General features: G+C 37.4%; 1 protein-coding gene across 4 annotated transcripts in view; it reads left to right on the forward strand.

Annotated features, from left to right (window-relative positions):
- Positions 1-21,350, forward strand: part of LOC121386757 (alpha-(1,3)-fucosyltransferase C-like) — a 57,558-nt gene that overhangs the window by 31,190 nt on the left and 5,018 nt on the right. The window contains exons 1-2 of one of the 4 annotated variants that reach the window (XM_041517763.1): positions 12,834-12,957; positions 16,965-17,084. The exons of 1 other annotated variant lie outside the window; for it this stretch is intronic. In XM_041517763.1, coding sequence (XP_041373697.1) covers positions 17,026-17,084 — 59 coding nt within the window. In that variant the 5' untranslated portion in view covers positions 12,834-12,957; positions 16,965-17,025. Of the gene's footprint in view, positions 1-6,848; positions 8,283-12,833; positions 12,958-16,964; positions 17,085-21,350 lie in introns of those variants that run through there. 2 more of the 4 variants (XM_041517762.1, XM_041517764.1) reach the window with 2 other exon arrangements.

Here is a 21,350-nt window from a genome sequence, read left to right on the forward strand (position 1 = left end):
CGTGCACATTCAGAACAAGATATTGTAGCGCACGCCTGTTATGAGCGCAGGTGTCAGCTCCCGCAGAGGGGAGGGGATGGATCGCCCGCGCTGGTAATTGCAAATGAGTGAGAGTGGTTTTTGGTGCCATTGAATTTGCAAATTATAGCCCAATAGAAACTGTTGCGTAATTTCTTGGAGGTAATGTGGACGCATAATTTGGAGCGGTTCTGTGAAAGTGAAATACAGCCAGTTTTGGTTGTTCTGACATAGTTCGTCGAATGCTAACTCGATGTGTCATTTGTAAATATACCAGCTAAATAGGAAATACTATACGGTTCGAATGCTAGCTCGACGTGTCATATGTAAACGTACCAGCTAAATAGGGAATACTGTACGGGTCGAATGATAGCTCAACGTGCCATATGTAAATATACCAGCTAAATAGGGAATACTGTAAATATACCAGCTAAATAGGGAATACTGTACGGGTCGAATGCTAGCTCAACGTGTCATATGCAGATGTACTGGCTAAATAAGGAATACTGTACGGGTCGAATGCTAGTTCTACGTGTATGCTAGCTCTACGTGTCATGTGTAACTATACCAGCTAAATAGGGAATAATGCACGGGTCGAATGCTAACTCTACGTGTCATATGTAAACATACCAGCTAATTAGGGAATACTGTACAGGTCGAATGCTAGCTCGATGTGTCATATGTAAATATACCAGCTAAATAGGGAATACTGTACGGGTCGAATGCTAGCTCGACGTGCCACATGTAAATGTACCAGCTAATTAGGGAATACTGTACAGGTCGAATGCTAGCTCGACGTGTCATATGTAAATATATCAGCTAAATAGGGAATACTTTACGGGTCGAATGCTACACCTACACTTTTCGAGGAACTACACCTGTATTTAAAAAAACACACACAAAAAAAAGCTAAAAAATAATGAATAATACAACCAACTTTTATTGTCAAAACTTACATTAAAATACGAAAGGTATGTCCGTTTTTTTCTTATATTTCATGAATATCTATGTTCATGACAGCTTGAGCATGTATCGTTATGTACAATATTTGGTGGGTTTTGTTGTTTGTTTTTTGTTTGTTTGCTTGTTTTTTGGTTTTGTTTGTTTTTGTTTTGTTTTGTTTGTTTTTTTGTGGGGGTTTTGTGGGTTTTTTTGTGTTTTTTTTTGTTTTGTTTGTTTGTTGTTGTTTTTTTGGGTGTTTTTTTTTTTTTTTGGGGGGGGGTAATAGGTACAGGTAAATCAGTTTCAGTATTACAAATATTAGTGCATCTATTTTCATGACGGCTGGGGTTTGTTTCACTATATACAATATTTTTTAAAATGGGTACAGGTAAGTCAGTTTCAGTTTTACAACCATTTGCATATCTATTTGCATGGCAGTTGGGGATGTTTCTCTATACTGAATGCATTTTGAAATTGGTAGATTGAAGGTATTACTATTAGTATTAACCTTAGAGTCAGTACAGGGCAATTCCATTGTGACGGACGTACACATTGGACGACTAAAATACTAAATTTTAAAACAAGTTAATAAAAATCGGAAAAGTTAATGATGGTTTCATTCAACCATTAGTTAAACGTTTGTATTAGACCCTTAAAATAAATTTGTCTCGACAGAAATTTTTGAATGGTTGTCCCAAGGCGCGTGACGGACGTACATGCATACTTAGTAAACAGCAAGTGTCATCAAAATATAATACAAATTCTGTGGATCGTTAGTACTCACGTAATTAATTCCTATTTGTAAATACAGTCTGAACATCAGAGAAAGGCATCACAGCATATTCAGAATGTAATAAAGTACCTGGACCTTACTGATACATGGTAAATATTCTGACGGACGTACGTAAAATGTGTGACGGACGTACATGCCCGATTTGGATTAATTAATTTTAACATAACATCAATACTGGTCTACCCAAGACCCCAATAATTAATTACCAAATAGAATAATAATTGAGGAAAAAAGGAATAATGAAGATAAAGGGTTCGTTTCCAAAAAAAAAAAAAAAAAGGTTTAGAGCACATTGATTAATTTTTTTAATTATTGGCAATTGGATGTCAAACATTTGATAATTCTAACACAATCTTCAGAGGATATTTGTTACATTCTCCCGTGCACTTTCCACATACATGACAGCACATAATATGAATTTTAATATGCATCGTGAGGACCTGGTTGGAATGGGGAAAATAAGGATCCACGGAGGGGAGGGGCTGTTTCCAGTTCTATGAGTTCATAAAATCAGCTGAGCACTCAGCTACATCCCTGGGTGGGACCAGAGTGAGGTGTTTAATTAGAAAACCCAACTGAAATATGCACCTGGTTCCCTAAGTATTTAACTGCCTACTTTTATCACTAGTTATCATTAGCTAATTTTATAACATCTTCACTCCCACCCTCAGTTTATTATATTGTAGACTATTTTGGGGACAGTCTGAATTTCGAAAATATATTTTTATGGTCTTGCCATTGTCATCCGATGTATCTTACGAACGTGTCGAAGAGACTATATCTGCTCAATGTTTATTACACATTCTTTCAATGGGATTGTTTAGAACGTTTTAACTGAATAATGTATGTTAACATGATCCTCAGGACCACCTCAAGATTTTATTTAGTAGGCTAGACTGAAACACCGCTTATTATAGCCTTATAGTAAAGGTCATAACTTCTTCGTTACAGAACATGTAAAATATATGTCCCCATCAACACAATAATGATACGTATATCTTATCTAAATTGTTCAATACTGGGATAGCTTCAGGTCCGTTTATTGTATTTAAACATGTTTTCTAACTTTTGTTTGGACATATTCACGATAATTTTTAGTGTGACGGACGTACGTACGAAAATGATGTTCTTGAAACAAAAACATGTTTTGATACAATTTTGAGATGGACATACAACGCTAATGGGGTTATGTAAGATAGTCCTGTATACCCCCAAAAATTATAAAGGTATGAGAGAATTAATGTTATTTATATTTCGTGCATAACTGCTTAATGTATTATGTTTTTTAAAACATAACAATAATAATATTGGTTTTACTTTAAAAATGAAATTGGAATGTTTGGTTCCTGTTTTGTGACTTTCATCATCCTTCTGGATACCCCATGTTTCCATTAAAACATTTAACAATGAAATAAACGCCATATTAAAAAACATTGTGCGAATACCATTCACTGTTCAAATTCAGTTTTCAGCAAAATGCGATACGATTGTCTGAGGATATATCGCTGATTGCAGAGAAAGTGGCGTAGTGTTTATGGTGGTTTGGAATAAAACGTTTTTAGGATTGGGTGTGTATAGTGGCGTGTATCCCGTATTGCGATGAAATTTTAAATTTTCTTTGCGTCTATACACTTTACGGCAATCTGATTGGTCCAGAGGTGCTTACCACCCCCCCCCCCCCATCCCCCCCCCCCCCCCCCCCCCCCACCCCCCACGACTCGCACTACTTCTGTGCAACAAGCCGGATTATTCAAGAAACCATTTTCAGATATTTTGAAGAAAACACGCGTGAAAGCTACAAAAAGTAATAGAAATGTATAGGATAAATTAATGCGAAATGCTATAGCAGAGTAGACATGTAGATCTATACCCATTGATTTAAGAAAAAAAACCCCTCTTCGCTAATCATGACGTGAGACTCGGTCGGTGACCAAAGAAATCATATAGGAAACTTCACGCCTGTAACTTACTTGTAAGCGATGTTCTACAGCTGTTGGCGAAAATTAAACGGTTCCACCGACAGTATAAATGTTAGACACTTTCCCTTCATTCACTTTTATAAAATATAAACTAAACACGAAAAGGACAATTCCTTCCAATATAACTAAATGATCCCTAAAATGCACAGCAGCGAGGGAAATAAATTCAGTTATGGACCTATCGGCTGATACAGTGCCCAACATAAATATTGATGATCTCGTGGACCATGTAAGCAATGATGCTATTATAAATGGAAGATTCAGTGAGGACGAAATATAAAATCTATAAAACAACTAAACAACAATAAAGTGGTAGGTGTAGATAAAATAATTAACGAATATATTAAATCGACAGCCCATTTATTGCTCCCATTCTATGTTAAACTCTTTAATATACTTTTAGACCACAGTGTGTATCCAGAAATATGGCGTGCGTCGTTAAATAAAACATTTCCTTCCTTCCAGAAGTATGGCTGATTAGAATAATTATACCAGTCTCTAAAAATAAATGTAGTAGTTTATCCCCTGAGCATTATCGACCACTTACATTACTATATTGCTGTTCGAAGTTATTTACAACTGTATTAAATAACCTGTTAACTACTTTTATTGAAGAAAACGATGTTATGAGGGAAGACCAGGCTGCTTTCCGTAGAGGTTATTCGACTATAGATCACTTATTTACACTTCATTCATTAATTGATATCCTAAAAAAAGGTAAAAGAAACTATATTGCGCATTTGTTGATTTTGAAAAAAAGCTTTCGATATGATCCCAAGAGCATATCTATGGCACAGGATACTAGAAAATAACATAAATGGTAAATTCTTTAAAATCATTTATCAAATGTATTAAGGAATAAAATCATTAATATTTGTAAATAACAATAAATCATTATTATTCGCATGCCATAAAGGTGTACGTCAGGGTGAAAATTTATCCCCTATTTTATTTTCCCTGTATTTAAATGAACTAAAAAACTATTTACTCGACCATGGCTGTGAAGGCGTTTCGTCCATCGCAGATATTAAAAATAACCCACTAAACATTGGAATACATCTGCTTTACTTATTGTACGCTGATGATACCGCTTTACTAGCAACAAGTGCGGTTGATTTACAACACACGTTAAATATATTCTGTCAATATTGTAATATTTGGAAATTTAAAATAAATACTACAAAAACAAAGTATTACTTTTTAATGGAAATTCTAAAGATTATAAATATACTTTTAAGATTGGTAAAACTACTCTCGAAAATGTCAAAGAATACAAATATTATGTGCCACTTTTACTAAACCAAATACCTTTAAAAATACTAAGATTAGACTTAAACAACAGGTGACTAAGGCTATGTATTTCTTTCTGGCAAAAGCAAAATATCGACACCTATCGACTGAGTGTAAACACAAAATGTTTGACTCGATGGTTCTGCCAATATTATTTATTATATGGCTGTGAAATATGGGGATTCGAAAACAACGACATATATAACTCTGTTCAAATCAATTTCTCTTAGACATATTTTTCCTGTAAAAAAAGCGACCCTATTTTTCATGTTATATGGTGAACTTGGTAGAATGCCAGTCGAGTTGACTATCCACAAAAGATTAATTTGTTATTGGGCCCGAGTTATCTCAGGTGAGTCAAATCTCTCATCTTTACAGGTATATTTAGATAAGACAAATATCTCATCTTTACAGGTATATTCGGGTGAGTCAGATCTATAATCTTTACGGGTATATTCAGGTCAGTCAAATATCTCATCTATACAGGTATATTCAGGTAAGTCAAATCTCTCATCGTTACAGGTATATTTAGGTGAGTCAAATATCTCATCTTTACAGGTATATTCAGGTAAGTCAAATATCTCATCTTTACAGGTATATTCAGATAAGTCAAATATCTCATCTTTACAGGTATATTCAGGTGAGTCAAATATCTCATCTTTACAGGTATATTCAGGTATATTTAGGTAAGTCAAATCTCTCATCTTTACAGGTATATTCAGGTGAGTCAAATATCTCATCTTTACAGGTATATTCAGGTGAGTCAGATCTCTCATCTTTACAGGTATATTCAGGTGAGTCAAATATCTCATCTTTACAGGTATATTTAGATAAGTCAAATATCTCATCTTTACAGGTATATTCAGGTGAGTCAAATATCTCATCTTTACAGGTATATTCAGGTGAGTCAAATATCTCATCTTTACAGGTATATTCAGGTGAGTCAAATCTCTCATATTTACAGGTATATTCAGGTGAGTCAAATATCTCATCTATACTTTACAGGTATATTCTCATCTTTACAGGTATATTCAGTCAAATATCTCATCTTTACAGGTATATTCAGGTGAGTCAAATCTCTCATATTTACAGGTATATTCAGGTGAGTAGTCTCTCCCAGGTGGTGAGTAGTGGGTCCCTGCTTTCACTATACCACCGTTACTATTTTTCAAAATGTAGTCCACTGCCACACCCTCTCCCCCCCCCCCCCCCCCCCCCCCCCTTTCCTCTCATGTCTGATCTTATTCTGGCAGCTAATCTTACAACGTCGTTTGCTGTCCACTTTCACATCGCAGTCCCTGTCCCACCAACCGCAACACTTGCTTGTTTGTTGTGGCCATGTCTGTACGGGACTAGAGGGTGCGTGAGCCCAGCATCTATCAGCCTTATGTTCGATGACTTAACCGAGACCTGTACGTATACTGTACTCGTTGTATTCTTTCTTAATTTCGTGCTTATACCAATTAAGGTTCAAGCACTGTACACACAACTCAGCTATTTGAGCTGTCTGTCCAGACCGAGACGGTTATATACTGTGAGCTTTGTAGAGAGAAATTAGTGTAGTGCTTTCTACCCATTAACCGAGACCTGGTACGGGGAGGTAGCCCAGCATCTATCAGCGTTGTGTTCGATGACTTAACCGAGACCTGTACGATATACTGTATTCGTTATATTCTTTCTTAACCGAGACCTGTAGATATACTGTACTCGTTATATTCTTTCTTAACCGAGACCTGTAGATATACTGTACTCGTTGTATTCTTTCTTAACCGAGACCTGTAGATATACTGTACTCGTTATATTCTTTCTTTTATATTGTTCTCTAGAAAGCAAAAATGGCTGTGCCTGATTGGAGTTGTTCTTTTATTGATACTGTCTGCAAATTATTCACAACTGAACGAAGTCAACCCAGTGCCAAAGATAATGGTCGATTACCAGACACCTAACGAAAGCACGATGCAGAAAGTCGCCAAAGACGCCAAAGTCAACTCGAAGCAAAACGGTGAAAAAGAAAGGAAGACAAAAGATGGCGCGAAACACAGAACGATGCAACTTGGCGCGAAAGACAAACTTATCGTCTGGTATAACGGCGCCTCCCGTACATGGAACCAGTCGATCAAGAGGACGTCGACTTGCGGAAAATACACGTGCACGATTTCTCAGAACAGCAGCGACATCGCCAAGGCAGACGGCGTCATCGTCAACGCATTTTACTTAAAGCCGGAAGAGAAGCCGCCTCAGCGACCACACCCAAACCAGATTTGGATGTTTTACTGCCGAGAATCTGAAAGGACCCTTGATTACGTAAGATGGCCGTCGAAATATTGGAATACACAGTTTAACTGGACGATAACGTACAGGTCAGATTCAGATTTCAAGTTTCCATATGGTGCCATTGTAAAGAGAAATGGAGCCAAGAAAGACTGGTTGAAAATCGCAAAATCTAAAAGCAAATCCGCTCTTTGGATTGTAAGTCATTGCAAAACGTTTGGACGGCGGGAGGACTACGTGAAGAGGTTACAGCAGTACGGGGTTCAGGTTGATATTTATGGTAAATGTGGAAAGTTGAAATGTCCTCAAACAATGGAACGAAATTGTTTTAAAAACTACAGATTCTATCTTGCTTTTGAAAGCCAAATGTGCGACGATTACGTAACAGAAAAGTTTTTCAAAGTTTTTAAGCATGACGTAGTTCCAGTTGTACGAGGAGGGGCAGATTACTCTAGTTTATTGCCAAGTAATTCGTTTATCGATGCTTCGAATTTCAAAACGCCTGAAGATTTGGGGAAATATTTACTGTATTTAGACAAAAATGACACAGCTTATGCGCAGGCGTTGGAAAACAAGTCCAAATACGGCAGCGTTCATCCGCAACCTTGGTGTGATATTTGTAAACATTTACACCAGCTTCCGGCTTACAGAAAAACATATCCTGACATTGGAAAGTGGTTAGACATAAAGAAATGTTACCAGACTAGAGATTTGTGAAATGGCGACAACTAACGTAGTCCCGCACATTTAAAAGTGAGGTTCTTATTAAGTGACGCAACTAACTGGGACCTGATAATATACTAAACAGAATTAAGAACTAATTAAGGACATGCGTCCGTGCTTATAAAACGTTTCGAGTCCAGACGTCGCATGCATACAATTTGTACGGCGTTGTCACGACAGTAGTGTCACAATTATTTGGAAAGAAACATTTTTATTTATACTGGATTTCTTTTTTCAATTTTTTTTATTTAAGTTGGTATGGGGTTAAAACTTAAGAAAACGTTTTTTATATGGCATTATGAAGTTACATGCCAATTCATCGGTTTTCTTTTGAAGCAAACGGATTATATACGGTGAGCACGTGGTTATTATTCAACGAATTTTCACCGTAGTTTTTCATGTTAATTTCCAACCCTGAGTTTTTCAGACTATATTAGAGTCTCGAGTGTAGAAGTAATGTCTGATTTAAGTTATCAAAACCCCCAGCTCTAATACTGAAATTCGCCATAGGGTTTAAACACTACTAGAGTCTGTCACTTTACACGTAATAATGTAATCGACAATTTAGAGCCAAACCAATAACAAGCGTCAAGTACCAACGTATAGTGAATCCTATCTGAAGGTGTCCAGTTCATGATATTTTGTAATCAGGCATGCAAAAGTTCATAAAGCATATCCACGAGCCTACTGCTAAATTAGTTTATGGCCATTTCCAAGTATAAGGCGCCTGTGATCTACAGTAACTGCTGGCTGGTGCTATACCCTAGTTTAATAGTGTTAGTACATTTTTGTCCGATCTATTTGGTATATTTCTATATACGATAGTGCTTCAGAGTTGTATGTGTATATGTTTGTGTGTACTGTCTCTCTCTCTCTCTCTCTCTCTCTCTCTCTCTCTCTCTCTCTCTCTCTCTCTCTCTCTCTCTCTCTCTCTCTCTCTCTCTCTCTCTCTCTCTCTGTATCTCTATGTCTGTCTGTCTGTCTGTCTCTCTATTTATGCATGCATGCACGCACGTACGTATGCACATGTGCATATATTTATATATGTATAATATGTACTTTCTTGTGTAGGTATGTATTTATTGATGCATTAATATCTATAGTTTGTATGTACATGTATGTCGGGTTTGATAGTTACATACAAAGATATTAACGCATTGGCGCAGGGGATAATTAATTATCCCATTCCTAGCCATGCAAGAGAGATCCATCCAATGACGTCAGCCCATGCGGAATAAATCGTCATTGAATTTAACATGGGTATTACGGCGTTGGTAATATAATTATGACGTCATATCAATGCGAGTTTGTTAGTTTTATATCAATATTTTGTTATTAAAACCTTCATTATAAAAGCTATCTTGTTAATTTGTAGTGTTAAATTGTATTTAACACATGAAATATACGTGCAAATACGATAGTGTAGTTTATTTATGATAAACGGTCAAATAAAGAAACCGAAACCAATATTTATTTACATGCTCATATAGGTAGTACTATACCAAATAACTTCCGGCTGGGTCAAAGTTCGAGGTGCACCGAACTTTTGATAGAGAAGTGATCACCACAAGTCCTGTGATTGGTTATAAATGTGAGTGTGTTGGTTGTAAAAAATAATAGTTTCATCTGGTAAAATAAATGTGCAATTTTATTTCATCTAGTACAAATGTGTCAAGTAGCCTTGTGCTTGAAACATGTATGGGGTACCTGTAAAAAAAAGTACTCAAATTTTGTGCGAAACTAGGGTAGTCATAGACCCTACCCGTTATCTCAGAAACGAGCAGCTTGACCCCCATTTTTTTCTGATTCACTTTAAGTGTAAGGGGTGGTAGTATTTATATCCGTGGCGTTTATGTCGGTTGATACGTTGCAGGTAGGAGTTTTAGCCGCATATGTTACTATTGTCGTCTATGGGATTTGATTTGGTAGTATACACCCTATACCACTAGAGTTTCGAGCATGTCTGTCACGAGTCCGGTCTCCGGATAGCCAGTAGCCTGATCCGGGACAGAAATATTTGGGACAATTTTGAAACTTACCGCAAATAAATACCTGGACTTTGAAACTTATTTACGCAATCTAAATAAATATATTTTACTTACTTTTATTAGAAAATTTAATAATTTTGGCGCTCTTTTAGACTGGGCTATCTAAACCAATCCACAGAAGCTACTTCTACATAAAGAGGGGCAGGACATAGCTCAGTGGCAAAGCGCTCAGCTGATGCGTGGTCAGACTAGGGCCGTCGGTGGGTCAGTTGGGCTATATTCGTTGTATACAGTGCTATACCCTGGTGTAACAAAGGCCGTGGTACGTACTAGCATGCCTGTTGTACGCTGGATATAAAAGACGACTTGCTGCTAGGGCTAAAACGGGTAGGAAATTGGGTACTCGAGTATTTATGTTGAATTACTCGACAAGTACTCGAGTACTCGCCTGCAAGTCGCGAAGCCCCCTGCTCGAGGTTGCGAAGCCAATGAGTAAACTAGGGGGGTCCGGGGGCATGCCCCCCCCCCCCCCCCCCCCCGAAAATGTTTTAAACTGAGACGGCCAAATAAGCGATTTCCTGCCTTTTTCGGTCGTATTTAGCACCTATAACTCTTCGGAAAAGTAAACTATAATTTTTTTAAATAAAAATATTTATATTTTAAACGTTGATATGTGGATGTGTGGATATATAATTATTTTCTAACTAAATTTATGACAAAAAGAGAGACGACAATGATACAGAAATACTTCAGCTTATCTTCCGACAATTCGAACTGGGTCCAAACTGTCGATCGACTGTTGTCCCCCATTGTTCATTACAAAGGGGAGATCACTCTCGAGTACTCGAGTGTCAATTTACTACTAGAGTAATACATGTACCCGACTCGTACTCGAGTACTCGGGTACACGTTTCAGCCCTACTTGCTGCTAATCGGAAAGAGTGGTTTATTGTGCAGCGGGAGCGGATTTCTTATATAAACCAACGCCTATAACCGCAGCTGAAATATGTCAAGTGCGTCGTTAAATAAAACATTTCTTTCTTCCTTCTCACGTAAAAATACATACAAATGTGCATAGAGAATAATACATGAGTGGCCGTTAGATAGCATTTATCTCACAACGAGTTGTTTTAAAATGTATCTAACGAGCGTTTTTAAACAACGAGTTGTGAGATAAATGATATCTAACGGACACGAATGTATTATTCTATTTCTTACATATCCTCACAAACCAGGTTTTCAGCAATTTTTAATATCATTTTTTGACTAAATATTATTTACAGCCGTTGCACTTGTAGCTAACGTACGTGTCAGAGACCCATGATTGTCAGGTTACCTATACGCCACAATATATCGATTTCCATCGTGTAGATTTTCATTGGTGGCAGTGGTGACCTGGTCAGAACTTAGGAGCAGCCAGTCGTATGTCTTGAAATTGTTAACACACGTACATGTGTAAACAACCATGTTTTATGTGTACACGAAAAATAAATAAATAAATAATATTACTACTACTACTACTACTACTACTACTACTACTACTACTACTACTACTACTACTACTACTACTAATAATAATAATAATAATATTACTACTACTAATATTACTACTAGTGCTACTACTACTAATTTTGTGCTGGGGTGTCGTTAAACATTCATGGTACGGGGAGCGGGGGGAGGGGGGGGCCACCCCAACGCGACTGCCTCTATGAACAAACATCGAACCTCAAGCGCAGACCTGACAATTAAGAAAATGGCGACTACCACGGTCTCCACAGCATTTTTCACGGCAGTATTCCGGTCAATGTGTAAGACGAGTTTAATTTGCCAGTATTAATAACTAATTAAGAAAAGTGATATCAAAAAAAAAAAATAATAATAAAAAAAAATTATAAGGCAAAATTAATGCCGCGGAGAACTGAAAATACCGCAACGCAACTGGGGGGAGAGATGTCGCTCAGAGATTAATTGCTTCTTTAAATTAAATTATGGAGTGCCATCTAAATTATTACCATATTAAGAATTTTGTATTTAATCTGTTTGTATATATCTCGTTATAGCCAATGCACCACGACTGGTATATTAAAGGCCGTGGCATGTGCTATTGTATCTGTGGGATGGTGCACATTAAAGATCTCTTGCTACTAATGGAAAAATGTCCCGCCCTCAGTGATGTCGTGGTTAAGCCATCGGATTTAAGGCTGGTAGGTACAGGGTTCACAGCACGGTACCGGTTCCCACCCAGAGCGAATTTTGCCACTACACCGTCTTCTGTCTCATTAACCACTAACAACTAACCCACTGTCCTGGACAGGCAGCCCAGATAGCAGAGGTGTGTGCCCAGGACAGCGTGCTTGAACCTTAATTGGCGAGCTAAGCATTACTCTCGTTGATCTACCAGACCTCTGAGAATTGAAAATCTACGTGACCCATTTATCGGTTACGCAAAAATAAATCAAGGTAACCTATTTCATTTTTGCGTAACTCATTATATCCCAAGTAAATGGTGCTCCAAATTTTGACGCGAACAAAAAATAGGTTCCGCAAAATTAGACCGTTCTCGCAATTTTCAGAGGCCTGTCTAGATCGTCTCAAGGGAGGGATGGGATCCTACAGCAATAGATCCCCTTAAAACGCGAGGTCGGGCGCTGGGATTCGAACCTACTCAATCTAGAAGCACGCGGCATAATCATTAAACGATCCAAACAAATGACGTGGATCGTAACTCGGTTCGTCTGTCAGTCGGGTGGGGGTTGTCTCGCCCATACGAAAACTCGTTTTGAAACGTTACGTCAAGGTTGGCTGCTTTCCTTTTGTTGAGGGTTTCAGGTGCGCGACACTGATGTGGAACGTTAGCATGTCATCGTGAGCATACAAAGACGTTGGAAGACATTTATTTCTCATTTTTAAAACTAAATATGTTGTCTTGATTGAGACTAGAGAAAGAGCAGAGGTGAGTACCAATAATTGCAGTGTTCAAATACTGTTACTCCACGCGTTGGCTTGTTACACGATATGTATGACCGTCATCCACTTAATCTGGGGTGTTTGTTTTGTGTGTGTCTACTTATTTACGTATCTACATTATCTATCTTCGTTTTCTTGCCGTACTCACGTTATTTTCGTCTATTTCCCCATCTCTCTCTCTCTCTCTCTCTCTCTCTCTCTCTCTCTCTCTCTCTCTCTCTCTCTCTCTCTCTCTCTCTCTCTCTCTCTCTCTCTCTCTCTCTCTCTCTCTCTCTCTCTCTGTCTCTGTATCGGTTACGGGACGATTCGTACCCACTTTGATTCGTCACTGGACGATTCGTACACATTCGTAGACACTACTGTTTTATACCCTAGACAATTCGTACTCAGTGCATTTAGGATGTATGTTGAATTGCCCAATGAGCATGTTTGGTCTGTCTTAGTTAGTTGTTCGCTTGAGTAATTTTAACTGCGTTTTCTTTCCAAGGTTCAAACATGCATATTGTGGGCATGGAAAGACAGTAGTTTTTGTGTGTTTGTTTTAAACTTTACGATATTTGATCAATCCACATATTATGTAAATAACGAGTATGACGTAATGTCGCGTAACTAAACAGCCATGTCTCGTAACTAAACAGTATTTATAATATACAACTCAAACAATTATGGTTATAATATTTTTATTGAGATTAACTTATTGATAAAGAATATATTAAATAAGAAATAAAACATTTTCAATGCATACCACTCAAAACGATATCATTTCATCAAATATCATAATTATACATTTAACGTTTGTTTTGTTTAACGACACCACTAGAGCACCTTGATTAATTAATTATCGGCTATTGGATGTTAAACATTGGGTAATTATGACTCGTAGTCATCAGCGCAAACTCGCTACATTTTCTCTAATGCAGCAAGGGATCATTTATATGCACTTTCCCATATGACCTTTGAGCAGATGTAGTGCACTGGTTGGAACGAGAAAAACACAATTATAATGCAATAATATATCAATATTGAGATTATAAATTGTATACCAGAAAATTAAATATTAAATCAATGGAAGCATTTGAAATATATATATATGCAATTCAAAATAAAACGTGTCGTAAATGTACTGGGTACGAATCGTCTAGAGTATAAAACGGTAGTGTGTACGAATCGTCCAGGGACGAAACAAAATGGGTACGAATCGTCCCGTAACCTCTATATCACCACCTCCCCTCCCGGTCAGAAACCTTTCCCTTCAAAATGCACGTTGTTCAAACTCCTCCCTGTGAGCGTGTATGGTGTGGGACGTAGCCCAGTGGTAAAGCGCTCGCTTGCTGCTCGGTAGGTCTAGAATCGATCCCTGTCGGTTGCACCATTGAGCTATTTCTCGTTCCAGCCAGTGCATCACGACTGGTCTATCAAAGGTCGTGGCATTTGCTATCCTGTCTGTGGGATGATACATATAATAAAATATCCCTTGCTACCAATGGAAAATATATGTAACAAATGTTTGACATTCAGTAGCCGATGGTAAATAAAACAATGTGCTCTAGTAATGTTGTTAAACACAATACACACTTTAAGTGTGTGTATGTATATGTGAATGTATTTATGTATGTGAGTATACATGCATACATAAACATACATGCGTACGTACGTACGTGTCTACGTATTTACACACACGCACGTACACCTAATCATCTGGCTACCTACATAATGATTTTATATAATTCACGAAAGGTACCGCGACTTTCCCTGTATATCTTGAACTATATATTAGTGATTTCCCTAGAAATTGGGCATGGTAGACCAAACACTTTTGGGGCATTTTCACCATTTTCGGGGGCACTTGTTTTTCATTAATGTAATTTATGTGTTTGCTGTAATAAATGAATGGCAAAAGATATAAAAGGCATATTTTATTAATTAATAATATCTTTTTGGGCGCTTTATAAAGGCAATTTAAAATTAATTGCTGAAAAAGGCTTGTTTTAGTCTCAGGGCAGCATAGTGCTGATTAAGGCAAGATGGTGCTAAGACTATTGAGGCATGGTGCCGCACCATGCTAAAACAAGCTAGGAAAAACACTACATACATACAGACATACATACATATATATATATATATATATATATATATATATATATATATATATATATATATATATATATATATATACTGCTGGAAAGAAATAAAGGAACACATGGTATAATGGACGAAAATAGAAGTAGGAATTGATAACACACCTGTGGCATTATACCATCTCAATCAACCAATCGAATGCCACACACTATACCTAATTAAAGAAAGTCCTGTTCGAAGCCGCAGCTAATGAAGACTACTCTGAGCATATCCATATCTACACGGATGGCTAAAAAAATCCAGATAACGGTAGGGTTGGCTTCGCAGTAGTTGAAGAAAAAATATCTAAACACTCTAAACTAGTTAAATACGCCAGGCTGTCAGATAACCTATCAGTCTATATGTGCTATATTTCTCAAATTTAGAACATCTAACCACTACTTACCAATCTAAATAGGACGCTGGAACAACACCCCAGTGGAAGATAGAACGTGCACATTATGTAACAATAATTACACTGGAGACGAATTTCACTATTTATTCACATGTACTTATTTCACTAACTCCCGTAAACATTTGCTTAAGCCATATTATTATAATAAACCAAGTATGTTGAAATTTAAACAACTAATGACGAATAGCAAAATAGGTGTTCTCAAGAAATTATGTAAATTAATAAAATAAATGATTGAGCATCGTGGTTAGGCCAGCGGTCTACAGGCTGGTACGTACTAGGTTCGGATCCCAGTTGAGGCATGATATTTTTAATCCAGATACCGACTCCAAACCCTGAGTGAGTGCTCCGCAAGGCTCATTGGGTAAGTGTAAACCACTTGTACTGACCAGTGATCCATAACTGGTTCAATAAAGGCCATGACTTGTGCTATCCTGTCTGTGGGAAGCGCAAATAAAAGATCCCTTGCTGCCTGTCGTAAAAGAGTAGCCTATGTGGCGGGTTCCCTCTAAAAACAACAGTGTCAGAATGACCATATGTTTGACGTTCAATAGCCGATGAAAAGATAAAAAACAAAAATCAATGTACTCTAGTGGCGTCGTTAAATAAAACAAACTTTACTTTTTTTATTGAGTATTGCTTACCTGGGACACTACAGGCCTCGATGGTGTCGTGGTTAAGCCATAGGACATAATGCTTGTAGGCACTGGGTTCGCAGCTCGGTACCGACCCCTACCAAGAGTGAGTTTTAACGACTCAAAGGGTAGGTGTAAGACAACTACACCCTCTTTTCTCTCACTAACAACTAACCAACTAACAGCTAACCCACTGTCCTGGACAGACAGTCCAGATAGTTGAGGTGTGTGCCCAGGACAGCGTGTTTGAACCTTAATTGGATATAAGCACGAAAATAAAGTTGAACACCAACAACATGGGACACTGGATATCAATTGTCACTGTATACCTGTTTTGAAACTGTTTATTCGCAATATCATAGCCAGATATAATATGTCAATTGTATTGTGCATTTTCGGATATACCTGCACACACATGACACAGAAATACAGACACATGGGTCATTCTACAGAAAGTGTCACTTCTATGTCCCTACACAATGTCCCTTTAAAGTTTAATGTCTTTTGAAGATTTTTATTTTCTGTTGACAGTGTTGTCGTCACCATGATCATTATCATTATCATCAAAATCAGCATCATCGAAATTACCATCATCATCATCATCATCATCAAAGTCACCATTATCATCGTCAAAATCACCATTATCATTATCAAAATCAACATTATCATCAAAATGATCATAGCACCATTATCATCGTCGTCGTCGTCGTTGTCATCACCACCATCTGTGATCATTCTCATATCAATATCAACATTGTTATGATACTAGTCAAGAATGAGTTAAAGTTTAGTGTCTTTTGAAGATTTTCTGTTTTCTGTTGACAGTGTTGAACAAGTGAGTGCCGTTTGAGAAGGTCTCCTGTGAACTTGAGAGCGATACCCACATATGGATTGTTTCAACTGGATCACCACTTTCAAGTCTTTTCTTTGTACCAACATATTCAGGTGAGTGTACACGTATTATATCAGGTCAGGTCAGGTCAGGACACGTCATAGGTTTTAACGTGCATATTCAGAACAAGATGTTGTAGCGCACGCCTGTCATGAGCGCAGGTGTCGGCTCCCGCAGAGGGGAGGGGATGGATCGCCCGCATTGGTAATTGCAAATGAGTGAGAGTGGTTTTTGGTGCCATTGAATTTGCAAATTATAGCCCAATAGAAACTGTTGCGTAATTTCTTGGAGGTAATGTGGACGCATAATTTGGAGCGGTTCTGTGAAAGTGGAATAGAGCTAGTTTTGGTTGTTTTGACGTAGTTGGTCGAATGCTAGCTCGATGTGTTATTTGTAAATGTACCAGCTAAATAGGGAATACTGTACAGGTCGAATGCTAGCTCGACGTGTCATTTGTAAATATACCAGCTAAATAGGGAATACTGTACGGGTCGAATGCTAGCTCGACGTGTCATTTGTAAATATACCGGCTAAATAGGGAATACTGTACGGGTCGAATGCTAACTCTACGTGTCATTTGTAAACGTACCAGCTAAATAGGGAATACTGTACGGTTCGAATGCTAGCTCGACGTGTTATATGTAAATATACCAGCTAAATATGGAATACTGAACGGGTCCAATGCTAGCTATACGTGACATATGTAAATGTACCAGCTACATAGGGAATACTGTACGGGTCGAATGCTAGCTCGACGTGTCATTTGTAAATATACCAGCTAAATAGGGAATACTGTACGGGTCGAATGCTAACTCTACGTGTCATTTGTAAACGTACCAGCTAAATAGGGAATACTGTACGGTTCGAATGCTAGCTCGACGTGTCATATGTAAATATACCAGCTAAATATGGAATACTGAACGGGTCCAATGCTAGCTCTACGTGACATATGTAAATGTACCAGCTAAATAGGGAATACTGTACGGGTCGAATGCTAGCTCGACGTGTTATATGTAAATCTACCACCTAAAAAAGGAATACTGAACGGGTCCAATGCTAGCTATACGTGACATATGTAAATGTACCAGCTACATAGGGAATACTGTACGGGTCGAATGCTAGCTCGACGTGTTATATGTAAATCTACCACCTAAAAAAGGAATACTGAACGGGTCCAATGCTAGCTATACGTGACATATGTAAATGTACCAGCTACATAGGGAATACTGTACGGGTCGAATGCTAGCTCGACGTGTTATATGTAAATATACCAGCTAAATATGGAATACTGAATGGGTCGAATGCTAGCTCTACGTTTTATATGTAAATATTCCAGCTAAATAGGGAATACTGTACGCGTCGAATGCTAGCTCGACGTGTTATACGTAAATGTACCAGCTAAATAGGGAATACTGAATGGGTCGAATGCTAGCTCTACGTGTTATACGTAAATATATCGGCTAAATAGGGAATACTGAACGGGTCGAATTCTAGCTCGACGTGTCATTTGTAAATATACCAGCTAAATAGGGAATACTGTACGGGTCGAATGATGATACAGGTAAGTCAGTTACAGTTTTACAACCATTTGAATGTCTATTTACATAACAGCTGGGCGAGGTATCACTGTATACAATGTTGTTGTTTTTTTATGATGATACAGGTAAGTCAGTTTCAGTTTTTCAACCATTTGAATAACAGCTGGGTGAGGTATCACTGTATGCAATGTTGTTGTTGTTTAATGATGATACAGATAAGTCAGTTTCAGTTTTATAACCATTTGAATGTCTATTTACATAACAGCTGGGTGAGTTATCACTGTATACAATGTTGTTTTTTATGATGATACAGGTAAGTCAGTTTCAGTTTTATAACCATTTGAATGTCTATTTACATAACAGCTGGGTGAGGAATCACTGTATACAATGGGGTTTTGTGTGGGGGTTGTTGTTGTTTTTTTTGTTTTGTTTTTTTTGGGGGGGTGTTATGATGATACAGGTAAGTCAGTTTCAGTATTGCAGTCATTTGAATATCTAACTACATGACAGCTGGGGATGTTTCTCTATACTGAATGCATTTTGAAATTGGTAGATTGAAGGTATTACTATTAGTATTAACCTTAGAGTCAGTACAGGGCAATTCCATTGTGACTGACGTACACATTGGACGACAAAAATACTACATTTTAAAACAAGTTACTAGTAATACAAATCAGAAAAGTTAATGATGGTTTCATCTAACCATTAGTTAGACTTTTATATTCAACCCCTTAAAAGTAAATTTGTTTTGACAGAAATTGTGGAATGATTGTCTCAAGGCGTGTGACGGACGTACATGCATACTTAGTGAACAGCCAGTGTAATCAACATATGATAAAAAGTCTGTGGATCGTTAGTACTCACGTAATTAACTCCTATTTGTAAATACAGTCTGAACATCAGAGAAAGGCATCACAGCATATTCAGAATTTAATAAAGTACCTGGACCTTACTGATACACGGTAAATATTCTGACGGACGTACGTAAAATGTGTGACGAACGTACACGTCCAATTTAAATGATTTAATTTTAACATAACATCAATAATAATTAATGGTGAAATAGAATAATAATTGAGGAAAAACGAATAAGATAAAGGGTTGTTTGGTGTTTTTTTAAAAACACATTTAGAGCACATTGATTAATTTTTTAATGCAGCACACGTGACAGCACATACCATGAACTTTAATATACATCTTGAGGAACTGGTTGGAATGGGAAAAATAAAGATCTATGGAGGGGGCTGTTTCCAGTTCTATTATAACATCAGCTGAGCGTTCAACTACATCCCTGTTTTCATGCTATTATTTTCACAACTGTTCATTTATCTATATTTTTTGTCAATCTTTTCTTAAATCCTATTTTCTTTAAAAACAAAATAAACCCCCACCCCTCCAACCTATCTTGGGCCGAATTAGCAAAAGCCAGCTTTTGTCTTACTTGCATGTAGCTATACACATTTAAAATGCTTAAACATATCTGCGTTTAAAAAAGCAGGACTGTTATGGCTACCAGAACTGCCAGTGCTATAGGCCTAGGTCCTGAGTAGGACCAGGGTGGGATCAGAGTGAGGTGTTTGATTAAAAAACCCAATTGGAGTATGCACCTGGTTCCCTAAGTATTTAACTGCCTACTTGTATTACTAGTTATCATTAGCTAATTTTATAACATCCTCACTCCCACCCTTAGTTTATTATATTGTGTTTAATACGTTTTCTTTCATTGGGATTGTTTAGAATGTTTTAACTATATAATGTATGCTTAACAAAAATCTCACATTACAATTTCATAATCTCCAGGCCCACCTCAAGATTTTATTTAGTAGGCTAGACAGAAACATCGCTTATTATAGCCTTATAGTATAGGTCATAACTTCGTTACAGAGCATGTAAAATATATGCCCCCATCAACACAATAAACATCTGTATCTCTTATCTAAATTGTTCAATATTGGGATAGGTTCAGGTAAATGTCCGTTTAGTATATTTAAACATCTTTTCTAAATTTTGTTTGGACATATTCACGATATGTTTAGTGTGGCGGACGTACGTACCAAAATGGTGTACGTCTGTCACACATATTGCTTTTATGAAAATGTTTATTTATAATATGAAACTATAAACAGTTGCGGTTTTTCCTTTGTTCTTGAAACAAAAAACTTTTTTATACACTTTTGTGATGGACGTACAAAGCTAATGAGGTCATGTAAGGAAGTCCCCCAATGATAAAAGTGTGAGAAATGTTATTTATATTTCGTGCATACCTGCTTAATATGGTTTTAAACATAACAATAATAATATTGGTTTTAGTTTAAAAATGAAATTTGAATGTTTGGTCCCTGTTTTGTGACTTTTATCATCCTTCTGGGTACCCCATATTTCCAGTTTTGCGATATATAGTTGCAAGTAAGTATTCTTTTCCCTCAATGAAAAGTCTGTTAATTTTGAGAATGGCTTTCTTGTTGTCCCGACTTGCTGCTCTGTAAATGTGGTACAATTCTTTTCTCCTCTCAGCAATTTCTTGGGGAACAAAAAAAAAGTAAAGTTTGTTTTATTTAACGACGCCACTAGAGCACATTGATTTTTAATCTTATCATCGGCTATTGGACGTCAAACATATGGTCATTCTGACACTGTTTTTAGAGGAAACCCGCTGTCGCCACATAGGCTACTCTTTTTAACGACAGGCAGCAAGGGATCTTTTATTTGCGCTTCCCACAGGCAGGATAGCACAAACCATGGCCTTTGTTGAACCAGTTATGGATCACTGGTCGGTGCAAG

The sequence above is a fragment of the Gigantopelta aegis genome, chromosome 12 (assembly GCF_016097555.1).
Source record: "Gigantopelta aegis isolate Gae_Host chromosome 12, Gae_host_genome, whole genome shotgun sequence".
Taxonomy (NCBI): domain Eukaryota; kingdom Metazoa; phylum Mollusca; class Gastropoda; order Neomphalida; family Peltospiridae; genus Gigantopelta; species Gigantopelta aegis.